The sequence below is a fragment of the Centruroides sculpturatus genome, unplaced genomic scaffold (assembly GCF_000671375.1).
Source record: "Centruroides sculpturatus isolate CEXI.00-Female unplaced genomic scaffold, Cexi_2.0 scaffold134, whole genome shotgun sequence".
Lineage (NCBI taxonomy): Eukaryota > Metazoa > Arthropoda > Arachnida > Scorpiones > Buthidae > Centruroides > Centruroides sculpturatus.
Window position 1 is genome coordinate 961,400 of NW_019384368.1, and position 14,011 is coordinate 975,410.

Sequence of the window (14,011 nt, forward strand, 5' to 3'; positions counted from 1 at the left end):
CTTATCAAACTTTTCTCTCTACCCTCAAAATTAAGTTTTTTGATATTTTGTAATAATTAATGATAATTAAAAAAAATAACATCTCGTAACAGATGGCACCACACACTGAAGTTTATTGCCGGGAAAGTTACACAACTCGTTGCTGTATTTTATTAAACATAAATATTGGATAACTTTCTGTACTTTTCCTATTCGCATTATTAAAATACCTGAATTATTATTATTGTTAATGAATTAAATTAATTAATTATAATAAGTTCTTTAGCCGTTGCTTATCATCTTACAGATAGAACAAAACTATCCATTGTGTAACTTACAAGTTACATCCGATCCCGAAGACGACGTTACATACGGAGTAAGAAAAACAAGAAGTATCGATGCAAGTTATCTCAATCTGCAAGAATTGCAGGAAACTTCGTACGCAAGACCACTTTCTAGAGCAAAATCCGATTTTAATCTACCCTCTTCCAGCGCTAGTCTCGTTTCTAGCGATTATGGTAAGTGAAGATGGAGGGGGAAATGGAGTTACATAAATTAATAAAAACATAATAAATTTTATCAATTTTAGGCACTCCCGTAAGACCAAAAAGCATCGTGGGGACTGATAACGAGAGAAAACAAAGAGTTAGAGCTGTTTACTCTTATCTATCGAGCGGTGAAAATCAATTGAGTTTTCACGAAGGAGATATTATTAGTCTGATTGGAGAAAGAAATAAGGGTTGGCAGTACGGAGAAAATTTAAGAAATCACAGGTAATTTAATAATAAATTTACTGTTCGCGTGTTCATTACGTTTGTTTCTCGTGTTCATTTACGGAAAATTACAGTTTAGTACTCTAAATTTAATAGGTTCGGTTGGTTTCCTATCGCTTATACAGAACACGAAGAAAATGATAAAACGGATAAAAACGAAAACAGGTAAATCCATTAAATAGTATAGAAAATTGACAAAGTTTACATTAACTTAACCATGCAAGATTTATTCTTGTTAAAGGACACTTATAGAAAGACGAGATAATAAGGATACATCCTCCTACTCCCCTTCTACACACAATCGACCATTTTCACAACGTCCCGTCAGTTTTAGTTTTGATTCTCGCTTAGTAGACATCGCTTCGGGATTGACAGTCCCTAAACAAAATCGTCCGCTTTCGACATTTGCCGATATACTGTTAACGAAGGTCGGAGATAATTCTAAAGTAAGTATTGGCGAGGGGGGAAAAGTAATATTTTTATTACAAAATTGTAAATTCCCTTCTAGTTTTTGCTTCAATTCGAATTAGTAATTTAGTGAGAAGAATAAAATTTCTCTTAATACAGCAGGATTCTAGCCCGAAGACCGATACAAGTCCCAGAACGAGTGGTCCTAGATGTAACAAATATATTGGAAAAGAAGATCCTATCAAGTTGCCTACTATTCTGCGAGTTCCCAGGAGATCAGCTACCTCTCCCGCTGTCGGTTTTCTGCCTTCCTTTCGTTGTCCTTTATCCACCAGTCTACATAGTAGCAGCGATAGTGGTTTCTGTAACGATAGTGGACACGGAAATCCTCTGTCAGAAGGATCGGAAGAAGAATCCAGGTAAATTATACTATCCCATTACTACAAACAGGAATAAATAACACGCAAAATTACAATAAATTAACTTAACTTATTCCAAAATATATCCACCCTCACAATTTCTCAATCACCACGCTTATATATATACAAGATTTGTAAAGTAAATCTTTACCGATTTGTCTATTTTCAGATCGATTACGATTCCTAACGAATAGTAAGTAGGACTATTTAGTGTGTAAAATAAAATATCTGTTCCGAAATTTGTCTATTTATTTAATTTCGTGGCATTTTTTTTCAATATTAACACGAAGAAATTAAAAATAATAATAATAATGTCCGTATGTATGTTCGACCGTTAACCGATCCTGGAGACTTGCCATTTTCTATTCGTGGAAAGTTACATAAAAAGTACTTTGTTGGTTTGCTTACGGGTCGAATCCTTGTAAGATATTTCATTGAAAAATTATATGTTTGCTCAAAAACGGACTCATCCATCATCAATCCATGAATGATCATCGAGGATCGAACCGTTAGGCGAAACGTGGAATGATATATAGTACCTAAAAGCAAACAACAAAATGCATCGTGTTAGGAATGTAAAGTATTCGGACGAAGATAGTCGAGTCTACTTTCTAGTCCTTCCTAAAGAGAGAAATTCCCAGGTTTTTTTGATCGATACGTTTTTTAATGCAAATTTTTATATTTAATATTAATATTTGATGTAATAACACGACCACCAAATAAAAAAACTGTTTTATTCTTCCCGTATAATAAAAAGCTTCTTCTCGTTTTTTTTTCCTCTTAGTTCTGTCGGAAAGCGAATAGTAAATTAAATCGAGAATCTATTACACGTATTTTTATTTTTTACGCATAATTTTTATCTTAATATCGAGCCATAGATTCTAGAATTTCATAAAAATCTACGAATATCCTATAGAGTTTAATCCGAATGTCAAGCGATTATTTAAAACAAAAATAAACATATTTTATCATTAAAAAAATCTGTCCAAGACACAATAAATTTGTAAACGTCATAAATCACGAAATTGTTACAATCCTGCATAAAGATATAATTAAATCATATTTGTCGAGTAACCCGATACTAAACGAATTAACTCTTAACAGTAATTATAATATCCCACTACAATTAAGTCTTTACAGTTGATACGGAATTCTAGAATCCTCTGTAAACCGACATTATCGCCATCTGTCGAGATACAATTAAACTAATTTCATATTCTAGAATAACGTCGTTACAGTTGAATCGAGGATACTAATTAGTTATTTATGCGAGAATTTTATAATTTGTTCAATTAATAAGTAACGTGATGATTTTTACTATTTATATTTTTACGTTGGTGTTCTATTTCTACTAAATCACTGAACGAAAACTATTTCCTCCCTTTGTACTGTACGTATTCCGGGCCTCCCCCCGTATGTATTTATTATTGCAAGTCCTAAACTTTTTCTATCAAGCGATCGACAACTTTTCACATATTACCATTATTTGGACAGTATATAACTTTTTCAAACTGTCTTCTTTAGCATTAAAATAAATATGATTCATAGACAAGAACATAAATGTAACACACAGGAAAAAACAAATTTTTAAATATATTCAAAGTTAAACTTGTTACTTAAAGAGTGTTCATAAAAATTTTTTAAATAAAAACTTATAAGCAAAATTTGAAAGTTGGAATGTCTTTCCATTAACTACTACGTAAAGACTATAGTGTTTTAAAATTATAGAACAACAATACAAATTTTTCACGTTTTACGTTCCTTTTTGACAGCATTCCTCATTATTCTCAAATGTTCCCACTATTCCCCATCCATCCTCAAAGGAATTAACAGAATGCTATTGTTACTTCACTCTTGTTACATCTCTAAGGCAGCCCGAACGGGAAATAAAATGGGTGTGTAGGCCTATGTAGCCCAGCAAATGTTCATTTGTTTGCAAACGCTTAAGAATAAAACTAATGACAATATATAAACAATACACGGTGTAATTTTATCGACTTATAATATGCCACTGTCGACTACTATTCAAATTTAACCCTAAGATATTACGTGACTTCCGGCCGGATTTGGAAGTCACGTAATGGAAATCTTAGGGGTCGGAGATCCCTAAACTTTCCATATCTAATCTAGATTTTAAGGGTTTCGCGCTCGTATACATCATACTTCTGAAAATAATAGAATCATGCGATCATATTCGTTTTCCAGAAAATTTGAAGTCATATGACTTCCGGTCCGGACCGGAAGTTCTGTGTGCACTTGAGGCTCCTTTCCATGTCCGGTCTCGATTTTCATCTATCTAACTCCGTTCTCCAGATTAACAAAGAACAAACAGATGGCAGTATGGGTCTGCAATTTGAAAACTGCAGCCGAATAATAATACAGTACTGTATGATGATGATTGATTAAACTTCCCATAGACCTACAGTTTTGTGGTGCCATCTGCCGACAACTTTACCAGCCAAAATTTCTATCTGGCAGTTGACTCACCCGTGCATGTTACACTACCGTTAACATTTTCTGTACTAATATTATAAAGAGGTAAAGTTTGTAAGCTTGGATGTAGGGGTAATCTCCGAAACTACTCATCCGATTTCAAAAATTTTTTCACCAATATTTAGAATGGAACTTCAGGATGGACATAGGCTGTACATTATTCCGTTAAACATTCATATAAATTAAAAGATATCATCTAGGATTAGGTTTTTTATGTCCAACAGATAGCGCTAACTCCGAGAATACGACCACCTAAGTTTGCTTTTGTGTTTAAGTTTCTGTGAGGATGAACTAAAGCATATCATCTATCTATCTATCTATATAAATAAAAATGTAATGTTCGTTTGTTCCTACGCATTTCTTTGAAATTTTGACACAACGTTGCATTCGAATACGCACGTGTTTTTATATAATATACATATCGAAATACTCCCACTGGGGGGAGATGGACAGGACAGATTTCTTCACGGCTTACCGTGAAGAACTTGGCTTCTATTATAGTATTTTAAATGCGGTTTTTTGCGTTTTTGATTGAGTTTTAATAGGGCACGTCAAGAGAATGTACACTAAAAAGGGATTTTTCGAAAAATTCCCCCTCCTCACGGGGAAGTGTTACACATTTATAATAGATACATTTTGAGCCACAACAACGCGTGGCGAGGTCTGCTACTTCTTAATACAACGTATCAATTTCGAAAGCTAGCAATTTACAGAAAATGAGTTATCTAAAGTTGAGGTTCCTAAGGGGTGTCGGCTTTAAAATGAATTCTTGCATCCCTATGAAAAACTTAAAAGGAGACAGGATGGCCCCGTGTTTTCACCTGTATCTTATCTGAACATTTTACGTTTATATAACGTATTTTACATTCTAGGTTATTGTTTATAACAGAAAGAATGACCATCGGTCGAAAAATGACTTCCCAAGATTTTTACATTTTTTTTTAATTCTGGAGGCTTTGAAAGTTCAGAAATTTAAACCATTTGAGGGTTTTTCTGTGTATGTATGTTAATGTGTGTGTGTGTGTACCACGTATGTGGGAGATATAAGTTTGTTCACCCTCTTTGAAGCTTAATAACCCATGCGCCCTTTGTCGAAAATTTCTGAAATTTTGTATATTAGGGGCATTGATACTATTAAATTTGTGGTTATATTAGGACTTGTAATCTTTTATGAAACTCGTCTCTACCCCGGAAATTATTATAAAATCAGAAGAAAAGCTTAATTAATTAATAATATAGGATTTTATTTTAAAAACTTTTTATAACGGCTGACGCCAAACACAATTTTAACTTTTTGCCTGGAAAGTTAGTTAACTCGTTGCTGAATTTTTTTTTTTTTTTATAAATACCCGATCATACATTTAAGTGTGCCAGTATCAAATTTAAGATCTTACTACTTTTTAATTTTGCCTCGGTTTAACAATCACTAACCTAATAACTTTTTCAGATGCAAAAAAAAAATCTCTTGTGTTAAATTGCAATAATCATTATTCCAAAAACATAGTTTTTGAACCAGCATTTGTTTCTTTTTTTCACAAGATAATTAAAAGTTCCGTGAACATCTAAATTTTTTGTAATATTTTAATTATTTTTCCTTGTGGAGTCCCTCAAAAATTCCAGCTGTGTGGTTCTGTATATGTGTCGCGAACCCTAAAATAAAAGCTGAAGAATAACTTGCCTGTTGTCATTTATTTAACTTCCATCGAGTCAAATTTCGAACATCGACGACACTGGGTACGTATTTTCCAAACGCAAGTCAAGTGTTCCTCGAATTTGACCATACTTGTTAAGTCAATTCAAAAAAAAAACGGTAACTGAAAATTCATACCCAGTTTTACCTTTCGAAATCTCGCCACTATTTTTTAAGCAATTGTTATCATTGTTACGATGTACATTGTCGTTTGCATTGTTGAAGGTTAAATGACGATTTTTACAATAAAAATGGGGATTTTAGGGGGTTGGAAAGGGGTTACGTCGTTGTCGACCAAATAAACTGGTTGACAATTGCGAGAAGCGTGTGTATGTGTAAAAAAAAAAAAAAAATTGACCGTCGGACTGGGGCACAGTCCGGTGCATCGTTTGTGTGTTTATATCTATTTTTGGTTTATTTGTGGTCGAAGGGGTTCTTCCAACGGGACAGTGGGCCCCAGGGTCGCCGATAAAGCGAAAAACCCAAAGGGGGCCCGTAGGGCGGCTCAAGAACGGGATATGACCCGGAGAGCGGCCCTGCTACCAAAGGGGCCTGCAGGGCGGAACCGGAATCCGTATCTTAAATCCGGATGTAATCGACCAACTGCGGGTTCAGCGCAGGGCGCCGGATCCGCCCAACGAGCAGGCAGTTGTCCCGGGAAACCCCCCCCCCGAGCAAAGTGGCTCGGATGCCCTGTTGCATTATAGAATCTATAGATTGTAAGCAACACCCAACGGGACAGTGGGCCCCAGGGTCGCCGATAAAGCGAAAATCCCAAAGGGGGCCCGTAGGGCGGCTCAAGAACGGGATATAGCCCGGAGAGCGGCCCTGCTACCAAAGGGGCCTGCAGGGCGGAACCGGAATCCGTATCTTAAATCCGGATGTAATCGACCAACTGCGGGTTCAGCGCAGGGCGCCGGATCCACCCTACGAGCAGGCAGTTGTCCCGTGAAACCCCCCCGCCGAGCAAAGTGGCTCGGACGTTCCGTGTTGCATTATAGATTGTCGGCAACAAGCATAAACTTTTCAATTGTTGATCTTCGGCTTTTATTAATAATTCTGCGCGTTTATTGCTGGTGTTTTACAACTCTGAACTGTATATTTAGAAATCGGCTTGTCGAATTTTGAAACATTTATTTCAGGTCTGTCTGCAACGTTTTCCTCCTACGAATTTCTTAAAAGTGTATCGTTTCTTCCATAAATCGTCTTAGATTTCAAATTTCTAGTAATATTTAAAACTGAGTCTTCAATTGACAATATTTGAAGAATAAATATAANCTTTTCTCTCTACCCTCAAAATTAAGTTTTTTGATATTTTGTAATAATTAATGATAATTAAAAAAAATAACATCTCGTAACAGATGGCACCACACACTGAAGTTTATTGCCGGGAAAGTTACACAACTCGTTGCTGTATTTTATTAAACATAAATATTGGATAACTTTCTGTACTTTTCCTATTCGCATTATTAAAATACCTGAATTATTATTATTGTTAATGAATTAAATTAATTAATTATAATAAGTTCTTTAGCCGTTGCTTATCATCTTACAGATAGAACAAAACTATCCATTGTGTAACTTACAAGTTACATCCGATCCCGAAGACGACGTTACATACGGAGTAAGAAAAACAAGAAGTATCGATGCAAGTTATCTCAATCTGCAAGAATTGCAGGAAACTTCGTACGCAAGACCACTTTCTAGAGCAAAATCCGATTTTAATCTACCCTCTTCCAGCGCTAGTCTCGTTTCTAGCGATTATGGTAAGTGAAGATGGAGGGGGAAATGGAGTTACATAAATTAATAAAAACATAATAAATTTTATCAATTTTAGGCACTCCCGTAAGACCAAAAAGTATCGTGGGGACTGATAACGAGAGAAAACAAAGAGTTAGAGCTGTTTACTCTTATCTATCGAGCGGTGAAAATCAATTGAGTTTTCACGAAGGAGATATTATTAGTCTGATTGGAGAAAGAAATAAGGGTTGGCAGTACGGAGAAAATTTAAGAAATCACAGGTAATTTAATAATAAATTTACTGTTCGCGTGTTCGTTACGTTTGTTTCTCGTGTTCATTTACGGAAAATTACAGTTTAGTACTCTAAATTTAATAGGTTCGGTTGGTTTCCTATCGCTTATACAGAACACGAAGAAAATGATAAAACGGATAAAAACGAAAACAGGTAAATCCATTAAATAGTATAGAAAATTGACAAAGTTTACATTAACTTAACCATGCAAGATTTATTCTTGTTAAAGGACACCAATTATAGAAAGACGAGATAATAAGGATACATCCTCCTACTCCCCTTCTACACACAATCGACCATTTTCACAACGTCCCGTCAGTTTTAGTTTTGATTCTCGCTTAGTAGACATCGCTTCGGGATTGACAGTCCCTAAACAAAATCGTCCGCTTTCGACATTTGCCGATATACTGTTAACGAAGGTCGGAGATAATTCTAAAGTAAGTATTGGCGAGGGGGGAAAAGTAATATTTTTATTACAAAATTGTAAATTCCCTTCTAGTTTTTGCTTCAATTCGAATTAGTAATTTAGTGAGAAGAATAAAATTTCTCTTAATACAGCAGGATTCTAGCCCGAAGACCGATACAAGTCCCAGAACGAGTGGTCCTAGATGTAACAAATATATTGGAAAAGAAGATCCTATCAAGTTGCCTACTATTCTGCGAGTTCCCAGGAGATCAGCTACCTCTCCCGCTGTCGGTTTTCTGCCTTCCTTTCGTTGTCCTTTATCCACCAGTCTACATAGTAGCAGCGATAGTGGTTTCTGTAACGATAGTGGACACGGAAATCCTCTGTCAGAAGGATCGGAAGAAGAATCCAGGTAAATTATACTATCCCATTACTACAAACAGGAATAAATAACACGCAAAATTACAATAAATTAACTTAACTTATTCCAAAATATATCCACCCTCACAATTTCTCAATCACCACGCTTATATATATACAAGATTTGTAAAGTAAATCTTTACCGATTTGTCTATTTTCAGATCGATTACGATTCCTAACGAATAGTAAGTAGGACTATTTAGTGTGTAAAATAAAATATCTGTCCCGAAATTTGTCTATTTATTTAATTTCGTGGCATTTTTTTTCAATATTAACACGAAGAAATTAAAAATAATAATAATAATGTCCGTATGTATGTTCGACCGTTAACCGATCCTGGAGACTTGCCATTTTCTATTCGTGGAAAGTTACATAAAAAGTACTTTGTTGGTTTGCTTACGGGTCGAATCCTTGTAAGATATTTCATTGAAAAATTATATGTTTGCTCAAAAACGGACTCATCCATCATCAATCCATGAATGATCATCGAGGATCGAACCGTTAGGCGAAACGTGGAATGATATATAGTACCTAAAAGCAAACAACAAAATGCATCGTGTTAGGAATGTAAAGTATTCGGACGAAGATAGTCGAGTCTACTTTCTAGTCCTTCCTAAAGAGAGAAATTCCCAGGTTTTTTTGATCGATACGTTTTTTAATGCAAATTTTTATATTTAATATTAATATTTGATGTAATAACACGACCACCAAATAAAAAAACTGTTTTATTCTTCCCGTATAATAAAAAGCTTCTTCTCGTTTTTTTTTCCTCTTAGTTCTGTCGGAAAGCGAATAGTAAATTAAATCGAGAATCTATTACACGTATTTTTATTTTTTACGCATAATTTTTATCTTAATATCGAGCCATAGATTCTAGAATTTCATAAAAATCTACGAATATCCTATAGAGTTTAATCCGAATGTCAAGCGATTATTTAAAACAAAAATAAACATATTTTATCATTAAAAAAATCTGTCCAAGACACAATAAATTTGTAAACGTCATAAATCACGAAATTGTTACAATCCTGCATAAAGATATAATTAAATCATATTTGTCGAGTAACCCGATACTAAACGAATTAACTCTTAACAGTAATTATAATATCCCACTACAATTAAGTCTTTACAGTTGATACGGAATTCTAGAATCCTCTGTAAACCGACATTATCGCCATCTGTCGAGATACAATTAAACTAATTTCATATTCTAGAATAACGTCGTTACAGTTGAATCGAGGATACTAATTAGTTATTTATGCGAGAATTTTATAATTTGTTCAATTAATAAGTAACGTGATGATTTTTACTATTTATATTTTTACGTTGGTGTTCTATTTCTACTAAATCACTGAACGAAAACTATTTCCTCCCTTTGTACTGTACGTATTCCGGGCCTCCCCCCGTATGTATTTATTATTGCAAGTCCTAAACTTTTTCTATCAAGCGATCGACAACTTTTCACATATTACCATTATTTGGACAGTATATAACTTTTTCAAACTGTCTTCTTTAGCATTAAAATAAATATGATTCATAGACAAGAACATAAATGTAACACACAGGAAAAAACAAATTTTTAAATATATTCAAAGTTAAACTTGTTACTTAAAGAGTGTTCATAAAAATTTTTTAAATAAAAACTTATAAGCAAAATTTGAAAGTTGGAATGTCTTTCCATTAACTACTACGTAAAGACTATAGTGTTTTAAAATTATAGAACAACAATACAAATTTTTCACGTTTTACGTTCCTTTTTGACAGCATTCCTCATTATTCTCAAATGTTCCCACTATTCCCCATCCATCCTCAAAGGAATTAACAGAATGCTATTGTTACTTCACTCTTGTTACATCTCTAAGGCAGCCCGAACGGGAAATAAAATGGGTGTGTAGGCCTATGTAGCCCAGCAAATGTTCATTTGTTTGCAAACGCTTAAGAATAAAACTAATGACAATATATAAACAATACACGGTGTAATTTTATCGACTTATAATATGCCACTGTCGACTACTATTCAAATTTAACCCTAAGATATTACGTGACTTCCGGCCGGATTTGGAAGTCACGTAATGGAAATCTTAGGGGTCGGAGATCCCTAAACTTTCCATATCTAATCTAGATTTTAAGGGTTTCGCGCTCGTATACATCATACTTCTGAAAATAATAGAATCATGCGATCATATTCGTTTTCCAGAAAATTTGAAGTCATATGACTTCCGGTCCGGACCGGAAGTTCTGTGTGCACTTGAGGCTCCTTTCCATGTCCGGTCTCGATTTTCATCTATCTAACTCCGTTCTCCAGATTAACAAAGAACAAACAGATGGCAGTATGGGTCTGCAATTTGAAAACTGCAGCCGAATAATAATACAGTACTGTATGATGATGATTGATTAAACTTCCCATAGACCTACAGTTTTGTGGTGCCATCTGCCGACAACTTTACCAGCCAAAATTTCTATCTGGCAGTTGACTCACCCGTGCATGTTACACTACCGTTAACATTTTCTGTACTAATATTATAAAGAGGTAAAGTTTGTAAGCTTGGATGTAGGGGTAATCTCCGAAACTACTCATCCGATTTCAAAAATTTTTTCACCAATATTTAGAATGGAACTTCAGGATGGACATAGGCTGTACATTATTCCGTTAAACATTCATATAAATTAAAAGATATCATCTAGGATTAGGTTTTTTATGTCCAACAGATAGCGCTAACTCCGAGAATACGACCACCTAAGTTTGCTTTTGTGTTTAAGTTTCTGTGAGGATGAACTAAAGCATATCATCTATCTATCTATCTATATAAATAAAAATGTAATGTTCGTTTGTTCCTACGCATTTCTTTGAAATTTTGACACAACGTTGCATTCGAATACGCACGTGTTTTTATATAATATACATATCGAAATACTCCCACTGGGGGGAGATGGACAGGACAGATTTCTTCACGGCTTACCGTGAAGAACTTGGCTTCTATTATAGTATTTTAAATGCGGTTTTTTGCGTTTTTGATTGAGTTTTAATAGGGCACGTCAAGAGAATGTACACTAAAAAGGGATTTTTCGAAAAATTCCCCCTCCTCACGGGGAAGTGTTACACATTTATAATAGATACATTTTGAGCCACAACAACGAGTGGCGAGGTCTGCTACTTCTTAATACAACGTATCCATTTCGAAAGCTAGCAATTTACAGAAAATGAGTTATCTAAAGTTGAGGTTCCTAAGGGGTGTCGGCTTTAAAATGAATTCTTGCATCCCTATGAAAAACTTAAAAGGAGACAGGATGGCCCCGTGTTTTCACCTGTATCTTATCTGAACATTTTACGTTTATATAACGTATTTTACATTCTAGGTTATTGTTTATAACAGAAAGAATGACCATCGGTCGAAAAATGACTTCCCAAGATTTTTACATTTTTTTTTAATTCTGGAGGCTTTGAAAGTTCAGAAATTTAAACCATTTGAGGGTTTTTCTGTGTATGTATGTTAATGTGTGTGTGTGTGTACCACGTATGTGGGAGATATAAGTTTGTTCACCCTCTTTGAAGCTTAATAACCCATGCGCCCTTTGTCGAAAATTTCTGAAATTTTGTATATTAGGGGCATTGATACTATTAAATTTGTGGTTATATTAGGACTTGTAATCTTTTATGAAACTCGTCTCTACCCCGGAAATTATTATAAAATCAGAAGAAAAGCTTAATTAATTAATAATATAGGATTTTATTTTAAAAACTTTTTATAACGGCTGACGCCAAACACAATTTTAACTTTTTGCCTGGAAAGTTAGTTAACTCGTTGCTGAATTTTTTTTTTTTTTTTTTTATAAATACCCGATCATACATTTAAGTGTGCCAGTATCAAATTTAAGATCTTACTACTTTTTAATTTTGCCTCGGTTTAACAATCACTAACCTAATAACTTTTTCAGATGCAAAAAAAAAAAATCTCTTGTGTTAAATTGCAATAATCATTATTCCAAAAACATAGTTTTTGAACCAGCATTTGTTTTTTTTTTCACAAGATAATTAAAAGTTCCGTGAACATCTAAATTTTTTGTAATATTTTAATTATTTTTCCTTGTGGAGTCCCTCAAAAATTCCAGCTGTGTGGTTCTGTATATGTGTCGCGAACCCTAAAATAAAAGCTGAAGAATAACTTGCCTGTTGTCATTTATTTAACTTCCATCGAGTCAAATTTCGAACATCGACGACACTGGGTACGTATTTTCCAAACGCAAGTCAAGTGTTCCTCGAATTTGACCATACTTGTTAAGTCAATTCAAAAAAAAAACGGTAACTGAAAATTCATACCCAGTTTTACCTTTCGAAATCTCGCCACTATTTTTTAAGCAATTGTTATCATTGTTACGATGTACATTGTCGTTTGCATTGTTGAAGGTTAAATGACGATTTTTACAATAAAAATGGGGATTTTAGGGGGTTGGAAAGGGGTTACGTCGTTGTCGACCAAATAAACTGGTTGACAATTGCGAGAAGCGTGTGTATGTGTAAAAAAAAAAAAAAATTTGACCGTCGGACTAGAACACAGTCCGGTGCATCGTTTGTGTGTTTATATCTATTTTTGGTTTATTTGTGGTCGAAGGGGTTCTTCCAACGGGACAGTGGGCCCCAGGGTCGCCGATAAAGCGAAAAACCCAAAGGGGGCCCGTAGGGCGGCTCAAGAACGGGATATGACCCGGAGAGCGACCCTGCTACCAAAGGGGCCTGCAGGGCGGAACCGGAATCCGTATCTTAAATCCGGATGTAATCGACCAACTGCGGGTTCAGCGCAGGGCGCCGGATCCGCCCAACGAGCAGGCAGTTGTCCCGTGAAATTCCCTTCCCGCCGAGCGCTCGGAAGTTTTGTTGCATTATAGATTGTCGGCAACAATCATAAACTTTTCCATTGTTGATCTTCGGCTTTTATTAATAATTCTGCGCGTTTATTGCTGGGGTGTTTTACAAATCTGAACTGTATATTTAGAAATCGGCTTGTCGAATTTTGAAACATTTATTTCAGGTCTGTCTGCAACGTTTTCCTCCTACGAATTTCTTAAAAGTGTATCGTTTCTTCCATAAATCGTCTTAGATTTCAAATTTCTAGTAATATTTAAAACTGAGTCTTCAATTGACAATATTTGAAGAATAAATATAAACTGGACAGAAATGATTATACCTTTTCTTATATCCATTAGATTTTTGAAAATACCTAATTTCGCTTCATCTTTGACTAATAAACATATCGCAAAACATATGTAACAAAACTAATTCCAGCACCTAGCACTATAGACTTATTACCTAGCGAACACTTGAATTAGTCTATAGTGCTGGTTTACCGCATTTTAAGTGAAGACAACGCCAGCAGTGATAAAATTAAGAAATT

General features: G+C 34.8%; 1 protein-coding gene across 1 annotated transcript in view; it reads left to right on the top strand.

The window, feature by feature from the left end:
* Positions 1 to 8,921, top strand: part of LOC111613387 — a 76,322-nt gene extending 67,401 nt beyond the window's left edge. The window contains exons 10-22 of the mRNA XM_023354732.1: positions 287 to 497; positions 569 to 752; positions 849 to 917; positions 994 to 1,198; positions 1,320 to 1,579; positions 1,749 to 1,772; positions 2,364 to 2,382; positions 7,297 to 7,528; positions 7,600 to 7,783; positions 7,880 to 7,948; positions 8,025 to 8,232; positions 8,354 to 8,613; positions 8,783 to 8,921. Coding sequence (XP_023210500.1) covers positions 287 to 497; positions 569 to 752; positions 849 to 917; positions 994 to 1,198; positions 1,320 to 1,579; positions 1,749 to 1,772; positions 2,364 to 2,382; positions 7,297 to 7,528; positions 7,600 to 7,783; positions 7,880 to 7,948; positions 8,025 to 8,232; positions 8,354 to 8,613; positions 8,783 to 8,807 — 1,950 coding nt within the window. The 3' untranslated portion in view covers positions 8,808 to 8,921. The remainder of the gene's footprint in view (positions 1 to 286; positions 498 to 568; positions 753 to 848; positions 918 to 993; positions 1,199 to 1,319; positions 1,580 to 1,748; positions 1,773 to 2,363; positions 2,383 to 7,296; positions 7,529 to 7,599; positions 7,784 to 7,879; positions 7,949 to 8,024; positions 8,233 to 8,353; positions 8,614 to 8,782) is intronic.
* The last annotated feature ends 5,090 nt before the right edge of the window (positions 8,922 to 14,011 follow it).